General features: G+C 31.1%; 1 protein-coding gene across 2 annotated transcripts; it reads right to left on the reverse strand.

The window, feature by feature from the left end:
* Nucleotides 1-3,600: 3,600 nt before the first annotated feature.
* On the reverse strand, nucleotides 3,601-18,695 carry LOC135928282 (uncharacterized). Of its 2 annotated transcripts, none has more exons than XM_065464699.1 (17): nucleotides 18,392-18,695; nucleotides 18,073-18,276; nucleotides 17,073-17,185; nucleotides 16,593-16,815; nucleotides 15,902-16,054; nucleotides 14,713-14,847; nucleotides 14,197-14,328; nucleotides 13,275-13,418; nucleotides 12,789-12,923; nucleotides 10,474-10,586; nucleotides 9,297-9,522; nucleotides 8,680-8,823; nucleotides 8,143-8,212; nucleotides 6,980-7,026; nucleotides 5,720-5,828; nucleotides 4,576-4,729; nucleotides 3,601-4,290 (listed from the first exon to the last, which is right to left on the reverse strand). In XM_065464699.1, exons 1-17 carry the CDS (start codon nucleotides 18,603-18,605, stop codon nucleotides 3,817-3,819), a joined length of 2,790 nt encoding a protein of 929 aa, XP_065320771.1. In that variant the 5' UTR covers nucleotides 18,606-18,695; the 3' UTR covers nucleotides 3,601-3,816. The 2 variants fall into 2 exon arrangements, with proteins under 2 accessions (XP_065320771.1, XP_065320772.1); XM_065464700.1 differs by having other exon boundaries at nucleotides 4,184-4,290; nucleotides 4,620-4,729.
* Nucleotides 18,696-19,269: the final 574 nt, after the last annotated feature.

The following is a 19,269-nucleotide window of genomic DNA, read 5'->3' on the forward strand; positions in this document are numbered from 1 at the left end:
GTTGCATCTATTTGTCTAGTTAGCAGCCTCTGAACAACAACAAAAAACGGTAACTAACTTTTAGAATAATTTGTTAATATAGATTCTAACACAATTTCTGAACCTCTTTTTGAGCAGGCAGGCTTAAGAAAACATTTGCGATTAAAGTTCCCTGAAGAATAAATTATATTATTTTATTAATATGTGCAGCATCAGGTAGTGGAATGAGATCCTAAATGGGGATCTCTATGTTGAGAAATTGTATCAAAATCAAATATCTCTTTCAAATAATATCGAGTTAAAAGTATGACAGAACAGCCAACGAGGAGGACTACGCCAGGCTAAACGACATGGACCTCGGAGGTTTACCACAGATCGATGAGACGATGCCATGGATATTAAGAGCGTTCACACCCCTCTATATCACTGGTATAATGGTTTATCGAAATTGCCAATATTTCTCTATCTATCGTTCCCCAAGCCTATTATCCTTACATATAAATTAGCGTTTAGAGGCTTATAGTTTTAAAGCAGTCCTTTCTTTGCAGCTCAAGCGTTTTTCAAATTAGAGTAAAAAATACAAATTTTAGACAATCAAGATGTGTGATAAACGAAGGAATATAGATTGACATCTTATGTTTATGAAGCGGTTGAGAAGAATCATGATTGGAACTGATGAATCAATCAACAAATGAATTGAATTATATATAAACTCAATGACATAGAATAATACCTAGACTGACTATGCATTCATTAGAAGTGTACATCAATGAAAAAAGAGCCTGGTGACGCCATTTTGATTGCCCATATCATTACAGGAAAATTTTGAGGCCAATTTATTCCTATATCTGAAGCAAACTTTATCAGGTCCTGATCTCGAGATAAGTAGTTTTTAACATGAAGATTATTACTATATAGGAGGTTATCAAAATGGCGGGTCCAGCTGATTTGTCTTCAACCGACCCTTTCAGATGCATTTATTATTATATCGTTGACTGATTTAAATATAACGTATAGTTCGTTGTAAACATATTTTATTATGAGATATTATTATAATATTTCAAATATTTTATTTATTCGCTTCTATACTTGAAGGGAAAAAAATATAGACATTTAAAGGTAAATTCTACTAGCTATAACGGACTATTTTTAGCCCACACCCTAAGGGAAAAGTAGGTTAATTAACTGTAAATAATGATTGTCGAAACAATTAAATAAATCAAAATTATTAGACTAAATAAGTTATTTTAATAACTCCAACAATAAAATACAATGCTATTATTTAAAACTAAAGCAATCAGCCTCTGGTAAAATTTTACATTATAAAAGAATTTTCAAATTGATATAATATCACTTAAAATAGTTATAATTATTGAATAACTTAATTTTTTAAATGTCAATAATAATGACGTACCGTCTCGTCTCCTAGTATGATTCTAGATGCAGAGCATATGATCGTTCATACGTCATAAGAAAAAAAATGAAGGATTTTATTATATAATTGAGGGGAGTATCTAGAAAATATTTGTTTATATCTCTCTCTCATTAACAACAATCATGGCCTCTCTTCTTTTTGTTCCCCTATTATTGCTAGAACTCTCCGACAGTTACAACCTAATCATATGGTTTCTCGTCAGATGTCCATATCGACATAGTCTGTTTGTACGTATCTATATTTATTGGGAGCCCAATATTGGCTCATGCTCCATAACTTTGTTCTCTCGTAAATGCTACATGGCATTCGATTTTTAACGTGACATCTTTTCTAATGTCTTTCGGGCTTCCCCGTTTTACCCAGCCAGTGTATCTTTGATTTCCCTTTCTATGACCCACCACCATTAATTCCTCGTATATTTATAACGAATCATCTATCGATTTTATAGTATATTCATTCTTTCCGTGTGCTTAATTCTGTATCCATATTGTTCTTTAATCTTCGGCATCCATTTATCCCACGTGACTCTTAATAATAGCCAATCCTCTTCTGTAACATGTAACCCCATATTTTTTTGTTATCCTTCTGATTTGAAATAACGTTAGATATGTACTATATGTAATAGGGAGGGGGGAAGAAGGAGGAAACATTTATTTAGGGGGTAGGAAAATTTTATGAGGGGAACAGGGTACATCTAGATGCTTGCACATATAATTACTCTTATGAAAACGCTGCTCCACAGTATATTAATATTAATTTCAGTTAATCTTTTTGAATAACATCTCCCCTTAATAAAGATATTCAATTAACATAGAAGTTAATTGAGCAAATTATTATCTGTCATTATTAATAAATATCTATGTTAAGAAAATTAATATATTTAAAAAATTTTGAATATCAATCATAAAGCATATGATGTTATATATATTCAAAATGCACAATATTATCTTATTTATATTGCTTTAGCATAAAAAACGAAAACCGCGAATCTTTATTTCTTAAACAAAAACTTCAATTGGAAATTTTTAAACACATTTATATACTTGCTTTTTAGATACATTTTCATTATAAAATTAAGCTCTTTTTAGAGCCTTCGATACTTTTAATATACATTTTTATATAGTCATTTTATAAATTTTTCCATATTTTTATATTAGTTGTTTTAATATTTTAGTGTTTTATCATTTCTTTTTTAAAAGTGACAATGGTCAAAAAAAAGAAATAAATAGATTATTGTAAAATTTTTGCGCAATTACTTTGGAAAGAATGTCAAGTAATTGTTTTTTTTAACTTTATATAAAACATATTTTTATTAGGGAAAACTCATATAAGTAATACTTGATATGGATGGAAAATTAGGTAAATGTTGAAATCAAAATATTCTAGGTTTGAACTAAAGCTACTTGTTTACTTGATCTAGTGAAAGGCAACAAATTCTTGACTCAGGTTCCAGGTTAATATATAGTTAGAAGGATTAGGAAGGTGTAAGTGTACCACCTTTCCCTTTTATAAATGTAATTTGATGTAAATATATGATGACGTGCACTCTTCAATCCTTTACCATTATCCCCAATTTAAAGAAAGAAAGAAAGAAAGAAAGAAAGAAAGAAAGAAAGAAAGAAAGAAAGAAAGAAAGAAAGAAAGAAAGAAAGAAAGAAAGAAAGAAAGAAAGAAAGAAAGAAAGAAAGAAAGAAAGAAAGAAAGAAAGAAAGAAAGAAAGAAAGAAAGAAAGAAAGAAAGAAAGAAAGAAAGAAAGAAAGAAAGAAAGAAAGAAAGAAAGAAAGAAAGAAAGAAAGAAAGAAAGAAAGAAAGAAAGAAAGAAAATATATATCTTTTTATCATCAATTTACAAATGAATATAGGAAACTATTAATCAAACACACACACAATGATATAATAAACACAAATCATATTTTGAGACTGAAAAATGTATTTTTTTGACATTATTTAATATTTGAAAACAAAGACATATATAATACCTAGACTAAGGATTCACATTAAAAATGTACATCAATGCAAATCATCTGGAGACGCCATCTTGGTTACACTAATCATTATTAAAATTTTAAACGAGCGTCTAATTTATTTCTATATCTGATGCAAACTTTATTAAAGAAATACGGGATCATTGAGAAAATAAATAGTGTGTTATCACTTTAATAGTAGTTTTTAAACATGAAATAATTACTATAAGTGTTACCAAAGTCCAGCTGATTTGCTTTTAAAGACGCTTAAAAATGCAATTTAATGAATGGATCGTCAGTCTAGGTATTATATATGTCATTGTTTAAAATATGAAAAATTTAAGTGGTATATATTATACAATCCGTGTTTGACTCCTCTTTAGTTAAATAACAATTAGAATTAAGGAAGGGGGGGGCATTCTTTGAGACTTGGATCGATTATCTATATAGAGAATACTCTCTATTGGCATGGAAGTCATTTCTTTTGACAGCGTTATGGCTTAAGTTGCTTGATTTAGAGCTTGTCACCTTTTGGGCATTTTGATGGATATTATTCTTGTCCGCGAGGAAGTTTCGATTATAGAGGGCGATATCTAGATCTTCGCTAGAATAAATTGAATCGAGGTTAGAAGAACCACTACTCACATTCCCAACATTCTCGCGGGTTTTTATAATAAGACTTTTGCAATTGGCTTCTTTCGCATATAAACTGTTTGATTCTTCGGTGATGGTGCTAGGGGAATGGTGCAACCATTGGATATAATCCGCGCCCTTTTTCGCGAGCCTGTAAGATTTGCGCGTTATTATCTTGAGAAGGGACCCATTTCTCTTGTACCTGTCTCCAATAGGTGATAAACACGAACTTCTGTTGGGGTCACTATTAGAATTGGTTGATAGTGTTACAAAGCTATCCTAAAATTTATATAAAAATAGATAGATATTATAGAAAATGGGGGGGGGGGGAAGAAGGTTTGTCATTTTTAATTCCCAAATGTTAAATTTTTAGAGGACATCCATAAGCTTGCACTACGAAATGGTATATTATTAGGACAGGGTTAGGGTGAAATAATAAGGGGGTTAATAGTATTCAAATGAACCAAGAAAATGTCGATAGTAGCTTTAAGTTTATCAAATGTGTAACGAATATTCTAATTTTGAAATTTTTTCAATGTGATAAGTGTATAACATCCATTTTACTATAAGTCCCACGTATAACATTGATTCGACCAAATTCTGTTTACCGGAAGTCAACGACAAGTTCCTGTATCCGTTTTTACAAATTTCTCCATCCCTCGATTCATCGGAGATATCCTTCTTATTTAAAATGCGTTGTTTTTCTTTCAAATATCTCCTTTTTTTAAAAAATGTTAATAAGGTTTTTTCAAAATTTTGTTCGAAAATAAAAAGAAAATTTCATGTGGTTCGTTCCCAAACTTATATAATGATGCTTGCTACAAATGGACATCTGCTAATCAAAATAGTCTGACGTTTATGTCTTGAGTGTCCTTGTGACAGTCGAAATGAATGGAAGGTATTTACTCTACTTATTAAACTTTGGGATTCACATTTTTAAGGTTAGTTTACAGCATAATTTTTCTGAAAAATTGGTTCTGTCCGGATGTATAGAAATTTTTTTTTCTTTAATGACGGGTTTAACAATAATAATTAAAAAAAATTTGGCTAAAGAAAACGATATCTTTTTACGGTACGGTTATCAGCTGGTGCAAAATCATTCTAAGAACTTTTTAAAATTATCTTTATTCTAAAAATGAATATTTTCTTCTCTTTTTTTAAGGGGGGGGGGGGCATGACAAATATCGTATTGACTAAAAATTAAAATTATGATGATTAGTGTCAAAAATTGATAACTATTTTATTTTCCTAGTGCAGTAAAGTGTACAATGGTGGTCCAACTATAATGTAAATTATCTTCTAACGTTTTATAAAAATTTAATAATCTATCCTTTTAAAAAAAATTATCTATAATAATATCAGCTGAAATTTGATTATTATACTATTATATATAGTGATTATTTAAGAACAAAACTTTAATATTTGAATAAAAAATGAAAATTGAGGTCTATATAAGGGCGCAAATTAACATGTGGGATTTGTATCGGTTCCTAAAACCCGGGTTTGACAGAAAAACTTAATTATCCGGGCCGGGTTGTCGGGTTGTGCAAATGGTGTGGAAATTGTGTATTAATAAATTGTATATGATTTCTACGAAGTTGGATGATTGATAAAAAAGGGAAACGGGATGAAGCGAGAACATATAAAGTGGAGAATGTTATAAAAAAAGAATATAGAATGTATTATAAGAAGAAGAAAGAATAGAGACTTGATATGGTCTTTTCCGCGTTGGTATTTGTCGGAATTTTTCTTCGTTACCATGATGAGGGCAAATATTATGAATAGGATTACAGATACCGTTAATGTAACGAGGATAGCTTAAAAAGTGTATTTTATTAGTAACTAAAATTATCAAAAAATTTTATTGGCGTTGACAAGGAGGATGTGGGAGGGGGGGGGATGAAAACCCTTTCCTGCCTATTTGTCAAATTTTTTTTAATCCCTAAAAAATAAATAACATAGGTAAAACATATGTTTTTTTTAAAGAATCAGTGAGTGTATAAATTTAAGACATGCATGTCCAGACGAAATTAGCCTAAAACTCCTGGCTGGGCTCAAAATTTTTGAAGATCAAATCATAATATGCAACGCTTAAATAGAAAAAAAAAATTTTTAAACTCAGGCCGGGCTTAAATATAGATTAGATTTTATAAGAAAAAGATTTGGGCCAGACTATAAGTTTTCATCCTCAGATGGTCTTTGATTTAATATAACAGTCATACAAAACTTAATATTTTCCTAGGTGATTAAAAAACTATTTCATAGTGATGAAAGTTAGAATTAGAGTGCAAAAGTATATGACCCAAAATTAGGAAAAGGGAGCATCTAGAGGAATGTAAAGGGGAACAAACCAATTTAATTCCATTTTCCTCTTCATTTGGGAATATCTACAGGTTTGGCTCATGATTATTTATCTTTTCCTTAGATATTTATATTTCCATAAAAGATCAAAATCGAGATAAGGATATGTGTTTGAAAAAAAGAAGTAGAATGTATAGGGTTATATTTTCATAGTTACATAATAATGAATATTAAAGTATCGATTTCTCAATATTGCCTTCTCTCACCTCATTTCTATCCGATTCAAACGATTATTGTGATTTAGAATTCGTAAATTCATTTAATAAATTTTCTAATGATAAAAATATTTTTTTTTGTTTTGTCGTGTGGAGTCATTCGAATCCAAAAGTAAATCATTATTTTCATTAGCATATAGTTTTGTGAACGAACGAAAATAAGGTGATATGATGTCAATCATTTTTTTTTGGATCAGCTTGGATATATACTCCGGAAACCTTCGTAGTTTGGCCCGGTTCGCCACCCACAAGCTCATATCAGCACATTCAACGGGCTCGGCCAAAAAATTGAGGTCCATGAAGGTATCTGATTTACAAAAGGCATATTTTGGAAAGGAATTTGTAAACTTTTCTTAGTTTAAAATCAAATAATAATATCTCTTATAAATTACGTATTCCATTCACGTGACATCTTTTGCCGTAATACCCAAAATGGCAGCTAAATTACATAAAAATTAATATTTACATTATTAAAAGGGATCTTAGAAAAAGTATGAAATTATAAATAAAAGCTCTTGTATAATATTATTGTAAATATCATAGACCTTGCATGCCGGGCCATATTTCAGTTTTTTTTTTCAAATATACCAGTGCCGGGTCGGGTCTAATACCCGGGTCTGGCCGGGTCGAGTCTAATACCCGGGTCTGGCCGGGTCGAGTCTAATACCCGGGTCTGGCCGGGTCGGGTCTAATACCCGGGTCTGGCCGGGTCGGGTCGTTTATTTTATAAACCAAATATTTCGAATAGCCCTTATTACCTATAAAAATTATAAATAAATAAATATAATTTATTTCAAAACTGGGCCCGAAAATACAAAACCCGGGTCATATCGGGTCGAAAAATTCGGTCCGGACCGTGCAAATGCATACCTCTATACCGTCTTTGATACGATTTGTATATTTTATAATATATAAAAGATAGATTGTCAATAGAGCTTAATAATTTTTTAGCTGCAAACCCCTTTCTAATCTAAAGAGGGGTGGGGGGGAGAACAAATCCCATCATTTTGGGATAGAAAAAAAATTTGGTTTCCAATTGTTAGCAATCATGACAAATATAAGATTATATAATATTAATCTATCCGTATTTCCGGTAGTATTCATCGAGTTCGGGTTTCGGATTTTAGATTTGATGTTTAGTAGTGTCTTTCAATTTTCCGATTTATGATTACTTACTTTTTATTTATTTATAAAAAATGATAAAACCCTTAAAATATTAAAAGTAGCTCGGGTTAATAGGCGATTAAGATAAAGAGGGTCTAGATATAAAAATGTGGTAACTGTATCTGTATCTGTATCTAGATAGATTTTTAATTAAAATATCTGCATCTAGATCCACTTAAAAAGTATCTTTTGACAACACAGTAATAAATAATGAATTAAGTCCCGGCTAAAATCATGAGGTATGTTAAAAACTTATTTTTGGATGAGTCCCCATTACTAAAAATTTTAAGTGAAATAATTCTTTGATGATTTCCCGTTCCTATTCCGTTTAGCATGAGAGCCAGTGTTATTATTATATACTTCTATCATTATTATTAAAAGAAAAAATAACCCGCAAGCTTTAGATTGGCCCTCCCAATAGCATTTTCCGTTGTACGCGCAGTGTTCGTCTAAACATACAACTTTTAATGTAATTGATTTATTTGTATTTTTAAAAAATAAATTGAAACGAAACGAAATGGAATGATGTGAAATGAAATGAAAGGTATTAAATAAATGAAGAAGAAAAAAAAGATAAGAAACAGTGGTTTACCGATTCCTCGGTATCGGTTTGTATTGAGTATTGATCGAAACATTTTATTTTTTTCCGATAAAAATTATTCAACTTTCTTTCTTTCTTTTCTTTCTTTCTTTCTTTCTTTCTTTCTTTCTTTCTTTCTTTCTTTCTTTCATTCTTACTCATACACATATTTAAATTTTTTTTTAATGAATTTAAATAAAAGATGAGTTAGGTTAATACCCGGAATTATCCGATTATCATTACCGGATATCCTAAAATCATAGTTAATATCCGGTAATCGGTAATAAGTGGTATTTGGTACCGAGATAATTTTTGACAAAAATTTTTTTTATATTATTTTTCGCTTACGTTCGCATCTTTGCTTCGAATTTCGAGGTAAGGAAACGTCCCTATACCCCGCTAGACATTTGCATTTGTAGGTTGAGCCAATCAAAAAACAATACGCATTCGGCCCACAATAATTCAATTTATGGTCAGAACAGGGGCTTTCCTCTGATTTTATATATCAAAATATCAAATTATTTGAATAATTTTAAACGAAAAAAATACTTTGAACAGCTGCTACTAAAATGGTCCCCTTTTTGCAAAGTTCAGTCCATTTCTCTCAGAGAATATTTATTTGGATTTGGGAAGCGGAGCTGTACTGGTACTATTTGACCTTTCCTCGATTTAGCAAAATCCAATGCTTATTGATATAAACAAAATTGTTATATTCCTTTACACTTAGCTATCGTGTATTTATTTTTTAAGAGAACAAATTTATTTTATATGAGTCGAACTGATTTTCCTAAGAATTAATCAGCATAGCGCTGAAAAATGTACTCTGATGTTAGGAATGAGCATTTCATCTAATTAAAACACAAGTTTATATTTGTATCGGCATCTTTGACACGGAAAATAATTTGGAACACCTTAAAGTCCAACTCATTAGATATTTTTCCTTAAGAATAATTCCCTAATCGAACCTTCAGCCTCAATCATGGCATCTTTGAAACGTAAAGATTGGAACATCGGTTCCTGGGGGATTATGGCGTTCTGAATAGATCTTTTGATGTAGTTAGCTGATACGTTGCCTTGAGGTTTAAGTACGAAGCGAGTTTCGGCTATTATGCTGCCCGGTAGAAAATTGAAGACCGCAATATCTAGTATGCATTCGTTAAGATCAGAATCTTGACTAACAAAGTACCAAAACTAAACATTTGTTTGTTTTTTTTTCAAAATATATATAACCCTAATTAGAATGGTGCTTTACATCCGTTTTTTATACATTGGAATTTGTCAGAGTTGTTAAAAGATACTTTTTAAAATGGATCTTGATACAGATACATCGTTTAAAATAATATCTAGATACAGATATTTTAATCAAAAATCTACCTAGATACAGATACCACATTTTATCTAGATACTTTAACAACTCCGGAATTTGAGTTACAGCTGTAATTTGGAATAGAAAATCTTAAGAAAAAGAAGCCATTATTTTAATATCCATGCTATACTATGTGAAAACAAAAAAAATTTTTTTAATTTACTCTAATTCTATCCGTTTTTATTTAAATTTCAATTTGATGTTGAACACTTTCCAACAACTTAAATCAATAATTTTTAAAATAAATTTGTCAAGATTCGCTATCTTCAGTAAGTGTTGTTAAATTGAATTTAGCCTCTAAGTTAAGTCTCAACTTGAAGATCGATTAGAATATTATTGGATAAACACGTAACTATGCTTGTTTTACAGTTGACTAAAGTTAGGAAATTTAATAACACTAGCAAAATCTAATATAAATTTTATCAAGTTTTTAAAGTTTAATGGCAAAATTGTCTGAAATTTATAGGGTAGGTGTATGATGGGAATTTTCCTGTAAAAATCAGAATTTTTTTAAATTTACAAACCGCCACCAAAAAATGATTTTAAAGTTGAAAAAAAAGGAAGAAAATAGACATATGACGCTAACATTTATAAAATAAATTTGAATCAAAATAAAATGGCGTTTATAATATATACAGCATTGAATTTTCAATGCTAAAATTTGTAAATTTTATAAATTCTTAGAAAATCTGAAACAATTTTTTCCAATCGAAACGTTTAGAGTATGCCATCAACTATTCCGAGCACGAAATTAACTGATATTATTTGAGATTTACTGCTTCTAGTAAGCTATTTTGCAGGTATTGAAACGATGGGCTGTAAATATTCTCCAGTCCAGGAACGTAAACCAAGAACAAATGAATCCGCACCCTCACCGTTAGGACATCAGCTACGATATAAAATTTATTATATATAAGTTATATTTCAAAAATATTTATACTATATAGTAAAGTTTATCATGTATATATACACACTTATATTTCAAAAATATTTATACTATATAGTTAAATAAATTTTTAATGTTGTTAAAACGGGCCCGTTTTGAACCTATTTTTAAAAACGGCCGAGTCAATAATTCAACCAGAAAACAATTTGTGTAAGCATTGAAATTCCGCTGATAGATGTCTAAACTCTCGCTGCTATCTATTTGGCCCAAATCTTCAGGCTGGCGTGATATTTTTGTGTTGTAAAATATCGGAGTTAACCATTTCTAAAAAATAGGCTAAAATCTGACCGCTTAACAACGCTGTTATAGGCTGAAACTGACCGTTGCTTCCCTTCACATCCTATTTTTTCTTTTACCAAAAATGGCCAAACAAACTTATAATAGGTAGAGTAATTAAGTGATGTTTCGCCTGAATATTATCCATTTTTATTGTCAAAATTATGATTTTTTTTTCACTAAAGAAAATTTGTGAGTAATAAAAAAAATCTCGGAAAATCTTCAATTCCTTTCTTTATAACCGAAAAATTATAAAAGAGAAGAGAAGAGAAGAGAAGAGAAGAGAAGAGAAGAGAAGAGAAGAGAAGAGAAGAGAAGAGAAGAGAAGAGAAGAGAAGAGAAGAGAAGAGAGAGAAGAGAAGAGAAGAGAAGAGAAGAGAAGAGAAGAGAAGAGAAGAGAAGAGAAGAGAAGAGAAGAGAAGAGAAGAGAAGAGAAGAGAAGAGAAGAGAAGAGAAGAGAAGAGAAGTATGTGCATAGCTTAGAGAAGTCAAGAAAAGCTTTTTAAAAATTTTTCTCTTAAAATAATATTTTTTATAAATCATTTTGAATTACCCATTTCCAATCCCTTTGAAAATAAATTTAATTTAAAAAAAATATATATGTACAAAATGAAGAAAACCCCTAAAAAGACATAGGTTGAACAAATTTTCTAAAAATAAATGTATTCGAATATAAAGATACAGATACAGATACACTTGGAAAAAAAAGAGATTCCAAAATTTTCTTCCAGTTAATAAAATTTTTATAAAGATTATACATTTGCCAGCAGCCTATCATAATAATTCGCAAAAATATCATTTATTAGTTTTTACAGAGTATATTTAAAATAACACATATTTAATAAGCATTATTTGAATAAATAAAGTGAAATCATACACAAAATTAATTGTATAACATATAATAAAATGAGGCAAAGAACATTCCTGTTTAACTCAGGTTAAACAGATTTTAAACTAGGAACACTCTTAGAAAGTGTGGCATATAGGTCAACATATGGTAATTGCTAAACGACGCCTGATTTTTTTAAATATATCATATCGATGGAATCACGTGGTGGAATCCTATCTACTATATAAAATTCGCAGAAAAAAAAATAGGACATTTGCTGGGATTCGACTCCCAAAACTACCAGATTGAAATTCACGCATTCAGCCGACTAAGTCACAGGCGCTCTTCCAAAATGGCTATATTTTTGTTGTAAATAAAAAAATCGGTTATCTCGATCGTATCTCATATTTGATTGGTTCGAATATCACGTCACATGATATTTAAACATTAACCCCCACCATCTTTTGATTTATTTTTTGTGCATTTAGATAAATATGATTCGTTATTCATATTTTTATTTTCGGTTTCAAATATAAAACAAAGATATGACATCCTTTACTTTGATATAAATAGTCAACTTACAGTTGAAGAAGTTATATAGCCGACTAAACAATAGATTGTTTAGAAATAAGACGATCCACCAGGAAACTAGAAATATTTATTATAATTAGGCTTTTCAAATAGATTATCATTAGATCTATGCCTATGTGTAGCTTATAATGTAGACACTTTTATTTATTTTTTGCTATATATAATATATAAAATATCTGGTGAACAGACTTAGGTATGGGCACACAATTAGAAAGCCTATTAATCTATATAGGAAATAAGGTTGATTGGAAGTGATGGGCAAATGTTAAATAGGAAGGCCAAAACATTAATGGGCCATTAAGTTAGGTCCAATACGAAGGAAGTATAAATTAGATATATAAGAGATAGCACGTATAACATACAGTGGAGGGAGATATTGAAAGGAGCCTACCACCAGAAAAAGGTGAAAAGCTAAAAGGATATACCATATATCTATTAAAATTCCTTACATATGCATGTTTGAGTAATAGGGTTTCGAAAATAGCCTGGCAAACATTCGCACACTGTAATTTTGTGGTTGTAAACGCATCTTTCTCCGTCGGAACAACTTTCTTCAGTTAGGGGATCGCATTCAGAATAATCTTCTAAATATAGAGGAGAGGGAGGAAAGGGTGGGGTGAGATGGGATGGTAAGATTAATGTTATAAATCTAATGTAAAATATGATTTTTTGAATATAGTAATATAGTTGTTATGGAATGTTGTGTAATATTTTAGTTGTCATTTCATGTGATAATTATTTAAGGAAGTTTAGAACTTTTACCAAGAAATTCAAAAAAACCCATTTATAGCATTGGATATCAATATAATATTAACCATAATTCTAAGTCTAACCCATACACTATATATACATATACACCGCTACTTATAAATTAATTCAGCGGAAAAAAAATTACTAGGGTTCAACTATTTTTATTTTAATTTTATATATTAAACTTTGACATGAATTAGTGTCGACATCCAGATAGTACCCGTGTCTACAGGCGCATACGCCTCGTCCATTGATGATAATGCATTTTTCCTTGGCGTATCTCTTGCAGCCTCTTTGAGAATGGACGTCACATTGATCCCCTTGCATAACTAAGCATATCACCAACATGTTTATATAAATATAACGGATAGATTAACGTGGTGTAATAATATCCGCGAGAAATATTCTAAATAATATAACCACCTTATATAAAGTGTTAACAAATGAGTGAAGATTATTATTATCGAGTAGAAAACGTCAAAACATTAGGTATACAATCTTTTATTTTCCGCGTTTGACCCTCTTCAAGGTTACTAATATAAACGCGACGCGCCTCTGAGTCCGACCTAATTCCCTGCTCCCATCCTACCCCACCCTCCTTTCCCCCCCCTCCACTAACTCCTCTAAATTTAGGAAAAGAAGCATGGAAGTCGCCAGCCTTTACAATCTCATATGGTTTTTTTTGGAAAATTTTATGTTAATCTTCAGGGAGATCTTTAAATTTTTTTTTGAGGTCCAGAGATCCATATGACTCCCTCCACCACCCAACCCATCTGATGGCTCTACTTACGAAAAGTAGAAATCTAGCATTAGAATTAGCAAATAAAATCCCAAACTAAATAAGTGAGAGCAAATCCGTATTGCCTAGTGCATCACCCTAAAAGCTGCGTGAGCACTTAAGCGTTTTTGATTTGTCCAATCAAAATTTAGAGAATCCGCCGAGTTGGCTTAACCGCGATTAAGGTCTAGTAGTAGACTCGTTTTTACGACTCAGGTTCGAAACATGAGATGCGACTTGAGTCCCACCCCACCGACACGTGTTATAAGTGCCTGCCTGCATATGGATCAAGAGTTAACTTGATGAAAAGATCTATATATATATAATACTTTGACAATATCCTTTAAAAAAATTCCTGGTGTATCCGGGAGAACAGATGCAAATAGCGCCCATTCCTTGTGGTTGACAAACCTCGTTAAAACCGCAGCCACTATTTATATGAGGATTGCAACTACCCATGACTGTAAATTATAAAAATGGTTTTATAAAAATTTTGTATATGTTTAAAGGACAGGGGTAGGTCTGCTCCATATATGAAGGATAACTCTCTAACCAATTTTTTAGATAATCACTATAGTTATAATTAGGTTATCTATAATACTTATAAATAGTGTTGTTAAATGGTTAGAATTTTAGAAACGGCTAAACCCTCAGAATTTTGTCAATAGATATCCCAATCTTTCTACTTTTTGTAAGCCAAACCTAAAAGATACCGCTATAGTAGCTAGCTAAAGTATCAGGTTAGCCATTTTTTTTTTTAAAAAATATAGGAAGCCGTTTAAAAACTCTTCGAAAATTATTCTTAATTTATATATATAGTTATATATATATATATATATATATACCTTGGCATTCTCTGGTTATGACATTTTTTATGTAAGGAGGTTGACACACACAGGCGCTCTTATCGTGAGTCATGATGCATACCTCTTCAGGACCGCATCCGGTGTTCAATTCGATATCGCACTCACCCGAAAATTCTTTTTTATTTTTTTTTGGTAAATATATAAAATTTTGCCAAAAAAAAATCATTGAAAAAAGTGTGAAATTTACCTTTTTGTTAATTATGAAAAATTATAGATAAAAAGTTTAATGAGCCTAATTCTATCGGGTTCGGGCCGGGTCGGGTCGGACCGGGTCGGCTAAACATTTTTCGGGCCGGGTCGGGCTTGAAAAATTAGGCCAGATGCAACTTCAGAAACGTGGAAAGATCTTGATCAATTTATCAATTTTAAAAAGATGCATCCAACGTGAATAAAACTTGTTTTGAACAAAATGGTCATTTTAAAATTTGAAATCCCTAGAAATTGTGAAGGCTGGTGATCTCACTGATTCTTTTTCTTTTCTAGCTAACAATCAATTTGACTCTCCTTTTAAGGTATAAAAAATATTTTCATGGAACTCTTAAAATTTTTTTTTAGGTGGCTCAACCTCCTGTTTGAATACTGCAAAGACTAAATGACTGGATGATGAGCTTTTGCTCGGATACCTCTCCCCAAAAAAATTAGTAATTTAGAACCCCTAACAGCAGCACAAAGGTTTCCTAGTGAGACTGAAAATCACAATTAGGCCTAAAAATGAGGAAGCGTGGAAAAATAGCGAAGGCGAAAATAGTTTCAAGTCTTACCATTTCTTAAAATAAATTACATCAGAATTATATTACCAAAGGGAATGAATGTAGCAAAGCTTAAATTCAGTATCATGAATCGAAATTCATATGAGAATGTCCAAATTTAATCTTGTTTCCCCTTACTCAAATGAACCGCCGAGTGAGTCAAGGAATTGGATAGATTGTAGCTAATGAAGGGAACTATAAATTGCTCATTCCCATCTCTCTGAAAAAAATGTGGTCTCGATTTTAAAAAATATACAGTAAAAACATGTCTAATCTTTGGCAATGATTCTACACTTTGTAAATAGTATATGGTTATAAATATAAATATGATTCGTGACTTAAATTATATGTTTGGTTTAAACTAAGGCTAATATATGGGAAATAATAAATTATGAAGCGTATAAAAACGTATCACTGACTTATACAAACACTGCCGTTGTAAGAATTGATAGGAGAAACGTCGCGGTATCCTCTTTTGCATTTGCAACCACCAAATTCGTATCGGTTTTTGATCGAACAATCAGCGTTTTGACTGCAGGGGTTGGTTTCTGCACGATCGCACAGACTGATAGCTATATAATCATTAAAAAAAAATAATTTATGAAACAATGACATATAATAATACCTAGACTGACGATCCATTCATAATAATAGAATCGTTAAATGCAAATCAGCTGGACATTGATATCTTACCTCCTTATTATCTCGATGATCATTCAGGTAATTCTTTAATAAGGTTTAAGTTGGACATAGGAATAAATTGACCTCTCGTTTAAAATTTTTTAACAATGATGGGAACCAAAATGGCGTCCCTAGCTGTTTTTCATTGATGTACCCTTTTAATGATTGCATCGTCAGTCTAGGTATTAATATATATCATTGGCTTACACATTGATATACTAAATTTGTTTGGTTAAGCCAAAACATGGTTTTAAATCATTCTCTCCCATTTGGTTAATTTTTATATCAAAGTCAAACTCTATTCATAGCATAATAAAATTACAATTTCCTTTTTTCAAGAACCATTTGTATGGGTAATCGGAAAGAAAAATCTTTAAATTCTGACAAAAAAAAATTTTAAAGAGTGAGTGTTTTAAAAACGAAGAAAACCTTTGATATAGTTTAGGGAATTTGCACCAAATCTGATATCGTTGGAAGGAATATTTTTATGCAATTCGTCCCACAAAAACTTTTGGGTAACTGGATTAACTGTGGCTTTATCATTTAAGTAAACCACTACCGTGGCAATGGTTGAACCTGGTCTCAAATCGATTACCCGCGTAGCTATTACAAGAGAATCCAGCGTTGGATTCGCCAGGATTGTGAATTCTAACTGTTTCAAAAAAATTTTTGAATATGATATAAGTTCACATGTTTATGGGCTGTAAAGGGTTAAGACTTGTCCTGCAGCAAGAGAAAACGTCCATCAGAACTCTTTATATTTAATTTTATTCATAATCTCTTATCTCAAGGCAGGTCGTGCCGAATCCCCGAAAATGTATAAATAAGGAATTATATGCTTTATTTATAGAAAAAGAATCATTAAATTTGATGATGAATAGGATCGATATTATAATGACATATGGTAACCAAAGTGAGTAGAGCATCGGTGAGGCTAAAAAAGGCTGTGCTTGACTGGTCCAAATATTCTTCGCGGAAAGGGTGTTCTAAAACGATTTCTACAACGAAGGTGTATTTTATGGCTAAAAAAATATATATAAAATAATACTTTTATAACTATTATGTTTGAGATTCCTGATAGATTTTTTTTACAGATTTTTACATCAACTAGGACATAATAGGATTAAAAAAGGGATTTAGGTAAAATTAGGATCAACCTGGAGTAAGTAGCTTCTAAATTTATATTACAGGGTTGGCCGTCCCTAAAGGAAAAAAATCGATCAAAAAAAAAAGAAGAAAAAGTGTAAATCAAAATAGACAGTGTCAATCAAAAAAAGAATAGTTTAAAAAAAGAAGATGATGATCATGTTACAGCTGGTTTTCTCTTGCAATATTCTAATAATATACCTTGATTATTAGTTAACATCTAACATTAACAAAATATCTAACAACGAGGAAAATAAAATTTTGAACCATTGCTAGAACTTTGCGATTTAAAGACCATGTTCGCGCGTTGAGAGACCTATAAAAAATTATTTAGTTCTTTTCGTAGCTCTGGTAAAAAATAAAAAGGGAGTTAATATTTTTGTTCCCTCCACTTCCGTTTAAATAAACGTCGCGGTGCAGTCTTTGGGCCCAACTGGTCGGGTACGCACGTACAGAATCGATTCACAGTCACGCCTATCAATGATGGAAGCAGCGGAGCGGAAGAAAAAAATATTCTAAAATTTTCTAAAAAAAATAATTAAAAGATCTGTTCGACTTTCTCGAAAAACGTCCAATCCTTTCATCTGTCCCATCAGGTCTATTGACCTTCACAATTCCATTTTTGATTTGAAAAGGAAATATACAAAATGGAAAAATTACCGACCAATCATATTTTGTAAAATTTAAAATAAATTCATCAATTTGAAATTTAACTTTAAACGTATTATTACTATTTTGGATTAGGTATAAAAAAAAATTTTACGTTGGCACGGGGCATATCGTTGTCTGTGTCTTCTCCCATATGTCTTTAGACATTCACAAACCTCTATACCCGCTCTGATCACACATTCTTCGTGACTACTGCATCCAGAATTGGTGCCTATAATACAAAGGGATGCTCCACTCCCAATCTCTTGCAAGAGCTCTCTATTGACATAGGCTATGGAATTATCAAAGTCCGGAAGCTCTAATTATATTTTTTCCCGTAAGATTACTTTTATAATTACTCAAAAAAATTTATATTGCTATATTAAACATCTAACACTAACACTAACCCTATTAGCTATAAGAAAATTGCTTACCTGAAACTCCTGGAGGTTCTTCAGAAACGGTCCTTATGGAAGGAGTCAAATTTTTCAGCGGATATGTTTGATAGGTGATTTGTTTGTTGTAGTCAAGATCTTCTGAAGCAACACTTTTTTCAATTTCATCCAGTTGACCTTCACCATTAAGATCTTCATTTTTCTTAGTTCCTTGAAAGAAGTAATCTGACGGTGAACTAACCGCATCTCTCATAACAATTAGAGATTGATCTGTTGAAATGTCATTCGGTTTGGAATAAATAAAGGAATTATTTAAGCCATCTACTGGATTCAGTGATGTCTCTTTTTTATCTTTATAAGATTTAACTCCCTCTATTATATTCAAAAAAACATTTTTGCTGGCGTTTGAATGAGTGGATTTCTCTACTTTCCAAATCTTAGGTCGACTTATTTGATCGAAATTTTTACTGGTAGAGCTCATAAATTTCATAACATTATTAATATCAGTAGCTGTAGTATCGAACATGTATCTGCGAAAGGTATCGTCTTTGATTTTTGTGACTAATAGTTTGTGCACCGGTTTTTGGAGATCATCAAAGCCTAACATTTTGAATCTTGTCAAGTTGGCAAATTTATTCCTCGATTTCGCTAAAATTTTTATATTATTTACCATATTTCCTTCATAATGGATAGCGTTCATTATATTTTTAAGATGATTTTGATTATAACTCTTATTTTTCGTGAAAATGTTTAACACTTTAGGAGAGTGCATTTCATCTAAAATACGATCTTTTTGGAGCATGGATATTGGTTTTTTAGATATCTCGCTTATATTTTTTGACAACAGAACATTACTATTTTTAGTTTTTTTTCCCACATAATTATCGATGCTAGAAGGGTCCCTTATAGTACTATAT

The sequence above is a fragment of the Gordionus sp. m RMFG-2023 genome, chromosome 4, assembly GCF_954871325.1.
Source record: "Gordionus sp. m RMFG-2023 chromosome 4, tfGorSpeb1-WG-v2, whole genome shotgun sequence".
Lineage (NCBI taxonomy): Eukaryota > Metazoa > Nematomorpha > Gordioida > Chordodea > Parachordodidae > Gordionus > Gordionus sp. m RMFG-2023.